The following is a 12,720-nucleotide window of genomic DNA, read 5'->3' on the forward strand; positions in this document are numbered from 1 at the left end:
TTCTTTTGGTCACATCTTTAGTTTCTATTTCCTGATGGTTTTATTCTTGGACTATAAATGGAAAGCAGGAAGCAAAATCTTAAGGGCAACAGACTACACCTAAATGGAGATTGCATTTGTTGCCCTGCTTACGAGGTCTGAGTTCATCTGCCAGTCTTTACTTGAACCACCTAAAAAAATTGGCCTTGACACTTAAGAAGACTCACAGTCAACAATTATTCCCCATCTCCCAAAATACTATCTGTTTTGTCTTCTGGTTTCATCTAATATATAATTATTTTATATGAATTAATGTGATCTAAAATTGACTGTCCCTTCTCACATTTATGTGGAAGCTAAAAAAGTGATATCAGAGAAGTAGAATGGAAAATACTATTTACCATACGTAGGAAGAGTGTGGGACAGAATGGATAGAGGATGGTTAACAAGTACAGGAGTGCAGGTAAATAGAAGCAATAACTTTCTAATATTCTACAGATAATAGGATGACTATTGTTGACCACAACTAATTTCGCTAGCAGAGAGGATTTTGAATGCTTCTAACGCAAAGAAATGGTAAATATATGATATGCCAACTACCCTGATCAGATCATTACACATTTTAGCATGTAATGAAATGTCACACTATACCTTATAAGTATGCACAACTATTATGTGTCAATTAAAAATAAAATCTGGGCTGGGGATGTGGCTCAAGCGGTAGCGCGATCGCCTGGCATGTGTGCGGCCCGGGTTCGATCCTCAGCACCACATACCAACAAAGATGTTGTGTCTGCCGAGAAATAAAAAATAAATATTAAAAATTCTCTCTCTCTCTCTCTCTCTCTCTCTCTCTCTCTCCTCTCTCACTCTCTTTAAAAAAAATAAAATAAAATAAAATCTACTCGCTCTGCTATTGGGCAAAGTATAAATGAAAAAGGGATTAAAAATTCACAACACGATGAAATAAACAGGGGAATCCAGTTAGAGTTCCCTGGGTCAAAGTCCCATCTCTAACTTTATAAAACAACAACCAATATGTAATATAATAACAAGATGTTCTGGATCTAAATAATGCTAAACTACTTTGGGGAAAAAAGGATTTAAGAACATATATCATGAACAAGGTTTGCCTATTCATTTTCTTAAAATATCTACTTTTCCTTTATAGTTAGTGTTTTTGGCACTCTGTCTATGAAACATTTGGTCTTCCAATGTTGCAAATATTTTCTCCTTTTCATAAGAAGCTCTATGATTCTAGCTTTGCCGTACAAGTTTATAATCCACCCATGACTCATACATACAGAATGAGTAGGGGTCAACACTTTCTTTCCCATTTGAAAATCCAGATGATCCAGAATTACCAGGTCAAGAGACTCTCCTTTTCCCAATGAACTGACTTACTTGAGGCTAAAATCAATACTGACAGTACATATGTAGGTTATTTCTGAATTATCCGTTCCATTTTATTCATCAATTCATCCATCTTTATGCCAGGGCCACACTATTTTTTTTACTACAGTGTTACAGCAAATCTTAAAACTTAATAATGTCAAAACTGAGCAGTATAAGTTCTCCAACTCTGTTATTTTGAAATTGTTTTGTTTTGTTTTTGCAGAGGGAGGGAGGGTAGGGGGCAATGATATAGATCCTCTATTCTATATACATTTGTTAATTTCTTCAAAAAATATGGATAGTATTTTGATTGGGATCTCACTGTATATACTAAATTGAAAAGAATAAAAACCTTAAGGTTTTTATATCACATCTTCTAATGTCTGAGCAAAATGTATCTCCCATTTAAGCCCTTAATATCTCAGTAACATTTTATAGTTTTCTGTGTAAAGGTGTTCCCTGTCTTTCATTAAATTTACTCCCAGTTTTTTATGCTATTTTAAATTATATTTTTAAATTTTACCTTCCTATAAGAGTATGTACAATACACCCACATCTGTTAAAGAATTCCTATCTAGAATACATAATAAATTAACAAAAGACTTGAATAGACAGTACATAAAAGATATCAAAATGGCCAATGTGAAAAATGAGTCACCATGGAAATGTCATTTTGAGCCATAATTCGATGCTATCTGGCACCTCTAGGCAATACCCATGTTAACAAGATAAAGAGCAACTGGAGTTTTGAGACATTGCTGGTGGAAGTGTAAACTGATAAGCTGCTTTGGAAATTAGTTTGGCAGTTAAGTATCAACCACCCTATGATTAAGCAATTCTACTCCTAGCAAGGAGAATCCAGGAGAAATGAAAAGTCTTATACAAGAATGTTCACAGCCCATTTACAAAGGCAACGCTGGACACGGTGTGAATGTCCATCAGCTCAGGAAGAAAAAAAAAATCACACACCAGGAAAAAGATGCAAATCATTTTACATTGACAAAGATTCTCTCCTGGACCCAACTCTAGCCAGGCTCCTCTGAGCCTTCTTCCTGACAGGCCTCAGCCTTGGCCTACAAAGATCTGAGCAAACACGAACATAATTTCTAACAGCCCATCACCCCTTCAAGTTCCTGCCTGAGGAAACTCAAGGCTGCCAAAAGAACTGGCCATTTCATTCAATACCTGAAGACAGGGCTCTAGCCTCAGCCTCCATGTGAAGCAGGAGCCTAACTTCCAAAAGCACCAGTTAGCAAAGCCAGCTGGGTGTCCATGAACCAACCAGCCTTCCTGCTCTTTGTAATTTTTCACCTCCTGAACCTACTGAGCCCCTGCTCACCGCCCTGCTTCATCATTCCCCCTAAAACAACTAGTCACCTCTACTCAAACTCAAGTTCAGTTAGTTCAATTCACGCTGGCTTAAACTGAACTCTAAGAGTTAGTACTGATTAAAATCTCCCAACAGCACTTTATTACCTGGCTTTGTTTTTCTTTGACAACATACGCAACACGGATAAACTTCAAGTAACCTGTTGAGTGAAAAAAAAAAAACCCACAAAACAATATGTCCTATACAAATCCATGTATATGATGTTCAAGAATAAGCAAATCTACTCTAACAGTAGCCAAAATCAGAAAATGGTTGGTAGGAGACTTACTAGAAGGAGATATGAGAGAACATTCTGGAGTTTCAGAAACATGTTTTGTTTTGGGTGGTGGTACAAAGATGCATATAATTATATCACTCATCAAAACAAACCACGAGGGGCTGGGGATGTAGCTCAAGCGGTAGCACACTCGCCTGGCATGCGTGCAGCCCGGGTTCGATCCTCAGCACCACATACAAAGATGTTGTGTCCGCCGAGAACTAAAAAATAAATATTAAAATTCTCTCTCTCTCTCTCCTCTCTCGCTCTTTATAAAAAAAAAAACACGAAGATTTAGCATTTTATTATATGTAAATTATCTCCCTCTATTCTCCTATTCCCCACTCCACGCCCCCCACCTTTTCTGTCAGATTTGGAAAGATCTTCAACATTTTCCAGTCTTGATTCAACCCACCACTGCTCTCAATTTCCAGTCACCTACCACTGGCTCCTCAGTCTTTTCACTCCCCAGGCATTTGCACCATATAAAAATAAATAAAAGTTACTGTGTACAACTACAAAAAAAAAAAAAAAAAAAAAATATATATATATATATATATATATATATATATATATGCTGAGGGCCATTACCAAGTAGGAATGACGTATCGAAATTTCCTTGCCAAGCATACCCCATGCTGCTTAGAGGACATTCGATGGGACATTGCATGCATGCTTTAATAAGGTGACCTTGCTCAAGGACCAAGGCGGATCCGGGTTTAGAGCTGATCAGCTTTGAGGAAGTAACCGGCTCCTTGAGTTTAAGGCGTTGCCAGTTTAAGATAATGGGTTTTAGGGAAGTTAGAGGTTGAGGATTATTGCTGGGATTAGGGTGTTCCTGTTGCTTGTTCCCGTTGAGTTCTCATGAGATTAAAATGGGATTTGGAGATAGCCTCGTGGAGTAGGTGAACTGTGCGGGAGACGGCAGAACGTGTTTGCCCCTGGACCTGTGTGGAGGCGGTGTGAGAGCGGGAATAAAGAATTGCTGTTTGAACCTACAAAGGTGTGTGGTGGCTCGTGATTCTGGTGCCAAGCCGAGACATTGGCTTTGGCATATATATATATATATCAAAAAAAAAGACTGTCAGACTTTGTGGGGGAAGAGTTTGTGGTACAGGGGATTGAACTCAGGTCTCCTGCATGCTAGGCAAGTGCTCTACCACTGAGCTACATGCTTAGCCCTTCTTTTTTATTTTTGTTTTCTTGAGACAGGATCTCATGAAGTTGCTCAGGCTGACCCCAAACTTAAAATCCTCCTGCCTCAGTTTCCTTGATAGCTGGGATTACAGGTGTGTGCACCATGCCAGGCAAGATTGTCAGATTTCACAACATAAAGCTTTACTACTTCTGTTACTATAAAACCCACTGAACAAGTTAAACTGAAAGACATGTAGCAGCTTTCCAGAAAACACTGCAACAAATACAGAGTCCAATCCTTGATAGAGAAAGTTCTTACAAACCAATAATAAACACACAAGATGAAGCTCAGTAGTTTTAAAAAAAAAAAGTGCTTGCACAGCATGCATAAGACCCTGGGTTCAATCTCCAGAATTGCCAAAAAGCAAAACAAAACAAAACAAACAAGAAAAAGCCAAACAACCCAATAAGAAGCGATATGGAGATATGTAGATAGGGATCACACAAAAATCTGCCAATTTCAAATTTAAAAACTATTATTTTCCATTTGCCAGTTCATGAAACAATTTAGAAACTGACAATATTCAATATTTGCATCTCATTCAACGTGAATGGGAAAAGAAACTAATACAACCTCTTCCCGGGACAATTTTACAGAAATTTCATCCCACAAATATCTTTCCTAGGAATACTCAAACACATGTGGGAAGATGCTGACCACAGCATGATCTGAGTAGCAAAAACAGAACCATCTCAGTACAACAACAGAAGAATGGTTAAAGCACCACCACACCCAGAACACCATGCAGCCATTAAAAAAGAATGAGGCAAGCCTGGGTGAAATGACACGTGCCAAATGCCCACATTAGAGCACTAAAGGGGGCAGGGAGGTACTCACCACTGCCATTACAAAATTAAGCTTTTAAGAGGAAAACATTATGGGATATTGATATTCTAGATCCAAGATCATTATCTTTGACAGATATTTTCCAAAACTGAATTTGTTCCTTTAAAAAACTGAAAAAGCAAAGAAAGAAGTCCTCCATAATTTATTTTACTTTACACATGGACAAGTTTTGCAGCTCATTTATCTTCAACAGAATGTTCTACTTCTGAAGTGGCAAATCTTCTCTGGGAATGGAAAATAGTACCTACCTTGAAAACATTTCAGATCAAATCTCTACCTTGCTCCCTGGGGCTCAGCTATAAGACGCAATGTGCTGGAAAGGCCTAGGGCCAGAGCCCTCGGGAAAAATCTGGCTTTGCCTGCAGGTGACCCTGGGACCTGCTTCCAGGTCAGGAGGAAGGGAGGGCATTTTTCAATTTGGTAAAGAAACTAAATTAAGGGCTGTAAGTTTCACAATGAAATTTCAGCCTTACAGGCCCTGATCTGGTTTCTTAAAAAATATAGACTAGGGCTGGGTTTGTAGTTCAGTGGGAGAGCACCTGCCTAGCATGTGTGAGGCATTGGGTTCTCAGCACCACATATAAATAAAGATACACTGACAACAACAAAAAATAAAAAATATATAGACTGCTCAAAACCAGTAAAAGAGAAAAAAAGAATTTTAAGACCTCATCAGGAAATGTAATCTTGAACATGTGCATATTCAGCTTCTAACATGACAAATAATCACTGTGTGTCTTCAATGTCGATGGCACACAGGCAGGCATGGTCGCTGCTCTGTGTCAAGTTTGGGGTAGACAAACATTAAGTAATGAACTTCTGGGCTGTTGACTACAAAAGAGACCCAGGGGATGCTAGGCGGAGATCTGTGGTGTCAGAGCACCTCTTTGACAGAGCCACATCTGAGCTATTCAAGCACCCTGGAGCCATCCTGGACTCCTCAGTCCCACCCCACATCCATCTGTCAGCATATTATATCAGCTCCATCTTCCAAATGCATGCAGAGCCTGATGCTTCTCAGCACCTCCTCCACTACCATTCTACCAAGCACAGCATCTGTCACTTCGGATGCTCCCTGCACTAGTAGATTTAATCTCCCTGCCGCCATCCTCGCCTGCTACAGTCTGTTCCCAGCAGAGAAACTGCACTGATCCTGCTAAAACTCAATTCAGATCTTTTCACTCTTGGGTTCCAAATCCACCATGACTCTGATCTCAGGGTAAAAACTGGATCCTTACAAGAGCTTAGTAGAGCCTGGCATGGTGGTGCAGGCCTATAATGTCAGCAACATAGGAAGCTGAGGCAGGAGGATTGTTCAAGTCAGCCTCAGCAACTCATCAGTGCCCTAAGCCATTTAGCAAGATCCTGTCTCAAAATTTTAAAAAAGTCTGGAGATGTATCTCAGTGGTAAAGTGTCCCTAAGTTTAATCCCCAATATAAAAAAGAAAAAAAAGAAAGCCTACTATGTATGGCCTGCAACCTCTCCACCAACACCCCTCACCTTCTCACTCTGGCTTTGCTTTTCCTGGAACAGGTAGGGCCAGCTCTGGCCTCAGGGCCTTCCACTCTCTAGTCTCTACCTGGGAGACTGTATTTACCTTCCCTGGTTACCACCTCTCAAATCACAACTCCTTCCAACAAGAATGCATCAACTGGCATGCTGGTATTTGGCTTATTTGTTTCCTGGCTGTTTCCCCCACTGGGATCAATGGTCCATAAGAGCTCATTTGGTTTGTTCACTTCTGTATCCACGGTATCAAGAACAGCACCTCCATAAATTAAGCAGGCACGCAATAAAAGAATGTTGAATGAATGCATGCATTATTCCATGAACTGACGTGGAACCAGTTAGTCAAAGGAAGGTGGGAGGAAGCATCTGAAGCAGAGGGAATGACATGCTGATGGCCCTGAGGAAGGACGGCACAGGGAGAGTGGAGTGGTATGAAGCAGTGCTGGGAACACAGGGCAGAGCAGGCAGTGCTCCTGAAGTCTGGGGAAGGACTTTGGTCTTTTTCAAACTGCAACAGGAGCCATTAAGCTAGGAAGCGACATAATCAAGTGGACCTTTTCCAAACCTGTGGCTCCACTGTGAGATATGGTTTGGGAGAATTTAAGAGTGATGGGGGTGGCACACAGGAGGCTGACCAGGGCCTTGGCTGGGCCACGGCTGACTTCACCTTGGGCTGAGATGCCAGAAGCAGAGGTGGAAGGAAGGAAGCAAATCCCAGCAATACTCAGGAGGGAACCAGCATGAGACTGACCACATAAGGGGAAAGCGAAAGGGTACTGCCAAGATGATCCCACCTGTCTTACACATGAACTAGATGAAGAATGGCACCCATCGCTAAGTTGAGGGTGGTGGGTGGCAGAGAGACAGACCTGTGAAGATAATCATAGGCACAGGTTTGGAAATAGGGGACTTGAGATCATTCTGAGACAGTCAAGTAGAGAGTTACAGGTGGCTGTCAAATGTCCAGACGAGGGTGACCAAATCATGAAAAAGGTGCAATGGGTCATGCAACAGAGTGCAGATTTGTACCCTGTGACTGAGGGGGAATCCAAAGACTGAAGTAAGTTACAAGATCCGTGATTCTGAAAACTACTCTGGCAGCAGGAAGAACAATAAGGATGAATATACGAAGGGCTGAGGCGGGGAGGAGAGCCTACGCAAGAACTAGGGCTATGGGAAGGGACAAAACACCCCTTTGTCACGGCCCGGCCCGTCTCCTGCACAGCTGTTGAGGATTTAGCTAAAATATATGCCCCAATCACGTCAGTACCCCAGTGAACATCCCAAGGATAACGCACACTCCTTGGGACCTTCCACGATTCGTTCCCTGATGACCTCTGCAGATGCTCTCCTGCTGCCCCCCCCCCACTCAAGTTCCCCCACACTCTGCTCTGCTTCACCTCAAGGGCTCTGATCAGCCATCTTCCTCTGCCTAGAAAACCCCCGTGCATCTTTTCAAGATCCACCTTTTCTCTGTGAAAGGAGAAAAGCAGCCCTGACGCCCGGGAGCCGGCCTGCCACTGTGAGCCAGGCCTCAATCTGTGGGCGGCTGGCCTGGCACCAGAGCGAGGCCGTGGTGTTCTCCTATTGGACACAAACAATCTCTGAGAACACCAGCACACTGGCACTCTGCAACAGAGATGAAGGACAAAAACAGGGCACTTCATAATTTTGTCTAAGCATAGATAAAAACAAGGTCACTGTGCCACCCACAAAATACCAAACACCCCTCGGGCCCAGCTGGCGAGTGACTGGCTTCTTTGTGAGTAACAGCTTCAGTCCTACTCAGCCAAACCGCCTTCTAGAAAAGACTAGTGGGCTACAGGGTCACAGAGTTGTCCCCTCTTCCTATGAGCACTCAATCCAGAGCTAATTTTTGCTTCCCCAATCACCCAGCCAAACCCAAATCCTAAAAGCTCTTTTCAACACCCTCTTATTGATATGACCTACAGCCCCCCCAGTCTGTGTTCTCCCTAGTTGCAAACAGGTGATATGCCAACGTCATCTAGCTATAGGTGTGTCTCTGGAGGACGTGGCGAAGTCCCCCTGCCTGAGTCAGAATATGAACAAGGAGCAGACGGGTGGGTAAAGGTGTTATGATTTTGATATGAGGTGTTCCCTCAAAGCCCCTATGTTTCTGCAGGAATATTCACAGGTGGAACAACTGGATTGTGAGAGCTGTTACCTAATCAGTAACATGCTAGTTTGCATGGACTTGGTGGTAACTATAGGCAGATAAAAGGAGTGGCTAGAGGAGGTGGGTCATGGGGTATTCGTGCTGAAGGGTGCATCTCCTGGCCCACCCAAACCCCTTCCCTCCACAGGGGCCCTTCAGCCTTGATGCTCTGCCTCAGCTTGGGCCCAGAGCAATGGACTCAGCAATGGACTGAACCGCTGAAATCTTGAGCCCCCCAAAAAACTTTTCCTCCTCCCCTAAGTTGTTCTGATCAGTATTCTGGTCACAGTGATGCAAAGCTCATTAAAACAGAGGGTATGTATAAAAGAAAGCAAGGGAAGGTACGCTCTTCCCTTATCATAATCGCTCTCACCATGACCAATCAAGTTCCTTAAGAACGAAAACTCCTTCTCTTAAGAAATGCCTTAATCCGGCCATTTTCTGCCTGGAAAATGAGACATACCAGGTGTTTGACCAATGGGACTTTATGGCTCTAGGTCAAGGTTACAGGCCACAGTTACAAGAAAAACCAGACTCACAGCTACTACATATTCAGCAACTTCAACCAAATAATACCAGACTAAAGGGAAATCAAAACTACTAATAATCTAGGTATGGTGTGCACACCTGTAATACTAACAACTTGGGAAGCTGTGGCAGGAAGATCGTAAGTTCAAGGCCAGCCTAAGCAACTTAGTGAGACCCTAAGCAACTTAGAGAGACCTTGTCCCAAAATAAGAAAAAAAAAAAAAAAAGGCTGGGGATGTGGCTTAGTGCTAAAGCGCCCCTGGGATCAATCTCTGGTACCAAGGAAAAAACATTACTAATAATTGAGGGCTTCACTTTGTGCCAAATCATGTATTAACAACTTTGCATTAATTATCACATTTGGATCATCACACATAAAAGATACATTACCCGTACTGTCCCCATTTTAAAGATGAGAAGAATGAGGCACAACGAGGAGAATAATTTGTCCATAATTTATGCAAGAAATCCTAATATCATAAATTTTGCCAAAATTTAAGGGCTTACTGTATTATAGTACAGATGTCGATCGATCACAGAACCATAGAAACTGAAAGACATTGAGTCCTGCAATATAATTAGAAAATTAATTTTAAAATTCTCAAAAACTCTCATGGCATGTTTTTTTCAGAAAGGGAAAACTCAGTGGATAACAAAACAAAACACTGATGAAATGCATCCAGATGGCAAAAACATGAAGTCTTCATAACTAGAACATATTCCAGAAGATTCTGATTCATGGGTCTAAAGTAGGCCAACATCTGTTGTTGTTTGTTTTGTTTTGTTACAGAGGCTTGAACCCAGGGGCGCTTTACCACTGAGCCACATTCCCAGCCCTTTTTATTTTGAGTCAGGGTCTCACTAAGTTGCTGAGGGCCTCACTAAATTGCTGAGACTGGCTTTCAACTTGTGATCCTCTTGCCTCAGCCTTCTGAGCCGCTGGGATTACAGGTGTGTGCCACCATGCCCGGTTCATTATTTGTTTTAAGAAAGCAAGTTTACAACAACAACAAAAAAATTACCAAAAATATTAAATTAGTATGATCCTAAGAACTGCTGAAAAGAATTTTCTCTCTTAGAAAATGACACTCAAGGGGTTGGGGTTGTGGCTCAGGGGTAGAGCGCTCGCCTCGCATGTGCAAGACCCTGGATTCCATCCTCAGCACCACATAAAAAAAATAAATAAGTGAAATAATGGTGTTGTGTCCAACTACAACAAACAAATAAATATTTTTAAGAAAATGACACTCAATATGAGAAAAATACATTACTGATTCAACAGTGCTATAGATACGATCAAAGATACCTGAAAGCTAGGAGAAATAAAGGCAAATGTAATCTCTTCAAATTCATAAATCTCATCAGGAACTGTGTCCAAGACTTGACTACATATGGATCTTTTCATTTATTTAATCAACCGCCACTAACACCTATTAACTCACGCACTGCTCTGATTGCTAAACTAATACTAAATGTCGTTGGATCCTCAAAACTACCTTCAAGTGGGGCTGGGGATGTGGCTCAAGCGGTAGTGCGCTCGCCTGGCATGTGTGCGGCCCCGGTTCGATCCTCAGCACCACATACCAACAAAGATGTTGTGTCCGCCGAGAACTAAAAAATAAATATTAAAAATTCTCTCTCTCTCTCTCTCTCTCTCTCTCCTCTCTCACTCTCTCTTTAAAGAAAAAAAAAAACCACCTTCAAGTGAACATTAATACCATACCAATTTTACAGATCAGAAAAATGTGGTGCAGAATGTGTTTGGAACTTGCCCAAAGTTCACACAACTTGTAAGTGGCAGAGATCAGTTTCACAAGAGTCTGGCTTCAGAGTTCAAGCCCCAAACGACTATACTTATTCTCTAAGAACCTATTAAAAGTATAATCCTTCATCCAAAACTTTGGAATTCCCCACTCTACAATACCACCCTGACCCCTGCCTGCTTCTTCCAGTTCTTTCTGTTGTTCTAACAATCCATACTCCTCTCTCGCTCTGCTTGAACACTCTCCTACACCTTTTTACTTAGCCTTTTCTTCTCAACCTAAACATCACGGTCTAAATTACAAACGCTAATGGCACCTTGCACCTCCCACAACACAACACAAAGTTATAATTATAGATTTCACGAGTAACAATTTGTTTTCTGTCTTTCCCAACGAGGCTGTGAGTTCCAGTATGTCCCACACATACTTCCTTGCCATCTATTCACAATGACTGAAACCCCACTCATCAGCCCCAAGAAAGGACCTGGCACGAAGTCCTCTCCCAATAAATAAGCTGAATGAATGAAAAGAGGACCCACAAGCCTCGTGTTCTCTTTCTCTGAGGTCCATTTGCACTGGAAATGCTTCCCACACACACCTCCTTCCACACCACCAATTCTCATGCCTCTCTGTGTTACTGGCTCTGCAAACAAACATTATGTGGCCCTGGACAGTCACCTCCCCTTCATGGGCATGAGTCTCAAGGGCACAATGGGGCACGACCACCCCCCAAATGTAACCTACAAAGGAGGGGAAATCTACACTTCCCACAACCCAGCAAGGTTGTAGCTACTGTGTGCAACATGTCCGTCCGTCTTGACAGGGAAAAGGCATAGACCGTGTGCGCTTTGTCCAGCGCCATCCTCCCATTCCCGGTACCGAGGCTCTTCCGTGCCGGGAACCCCTGCTCCGTGCGCTTCACAGGTGCGACCGAGGGTCGCTGGAGCTGCGCTCAGCATCCCTCTCCGGGGTCCGGGCGCAGTCCCCAGACACAGGCCCGCCCCGCACCCAGGCCCCGACCCCGGGGCCCGCCCCCAGCCCCGCGCCTGCCGGGCACCTCTTGCACAGAGAAGCATCTTCGCAGGTGCCGCGCACGCCCTCGTCGTCCGTGTCGCAGGTGGACGAGGAAGGAGAGGAGATGAAAGAGGGCTCCCTCAGGCTAGCAGCCATGGGCGTGGAGGTTCCGTAGTGCTGTGCCCACCAGGGACATGGAAGCGGGGGTCCACAGTTGGCGGAGCAAGGAGCAAACCACTCTGAAGAGGCAGGATAGAGGGGCCGGGCTCCACCCGCTCAGCTGGCGCGGCTCAGTGACGCCGCCCCCGCAGGCGGCCCCAGCAAACTTCTAGCTGATTGGCTCCTCTGCAGTGACGCTCATTGGGCTGTTTCCCCGCCCTTTCAGACCACGGAGCTGCTCATTGGATGACTCTTTTGGCTCCGCCCACATAACCCGGAAGTGTGCCTCAAGAGCAGGGAAATTGAAAATGACCTAAGAGTGCCGCAATGCTCCCCGGGAAGAGTAGTCTGGGTTGCTTTGGGAGGACTTCTGGTTCCTGGTTGCTGGTCACAAAATTTTGTAAATATGATTAACTCAGGGCAGAAGAGCTAGCAGGATCTTGAGCACTGGAGGGAAGGGCAGAGAATCCAGCCAGGAAAAATTAAAAAAAAAAAAAAAAAAGGGC

The 12,720-nt window shown here is 43.3% G+C and overlaps 1 protein-coding gene across 1 annotated transcript in view; it reads right to left on the minus strand.

Annotated features, from left to right (window-relative positions):
* Lcmt1 (leucine carboxyl methyltransferase 1) overlaps positions 1-12,373 on the minus strand; it is a 42,846-nt gene extending 30,473 nt beyond the window's left edge. Inside the window, exon 1 of the mRNA XM_005323766.5 lies at positions 12,099-12,373. Coding sequence (XP_005323823.1) covers positions 12,099-12,211 — 113 coding nt within the window. The 5' untranslated portion in view covers positions 12,212-12,373. The remainder of the gene's footprint in view (positions 1-12,098) is intronic.
* Positions 12,374-12,720: the final 347 nt, after the last annotated feature.

Source organism: Ictidomys tridecemlineatus, chromosome 10 (genome assembly GCF_052094955.1).
Source record: "Ictidomys tridecemlineatus isolate mIctTri1 chromosome 10, mIctTri1.hap1, whole genome shotgun sequence".
Classification (NCBI taxonomy): domain Eukaryota; kingdom Metazoa; phylum Chordata; class Mammalia; order Rodentia; family Sciuridae; genus Ictidomys; species Ictidomys tridecemlineatus.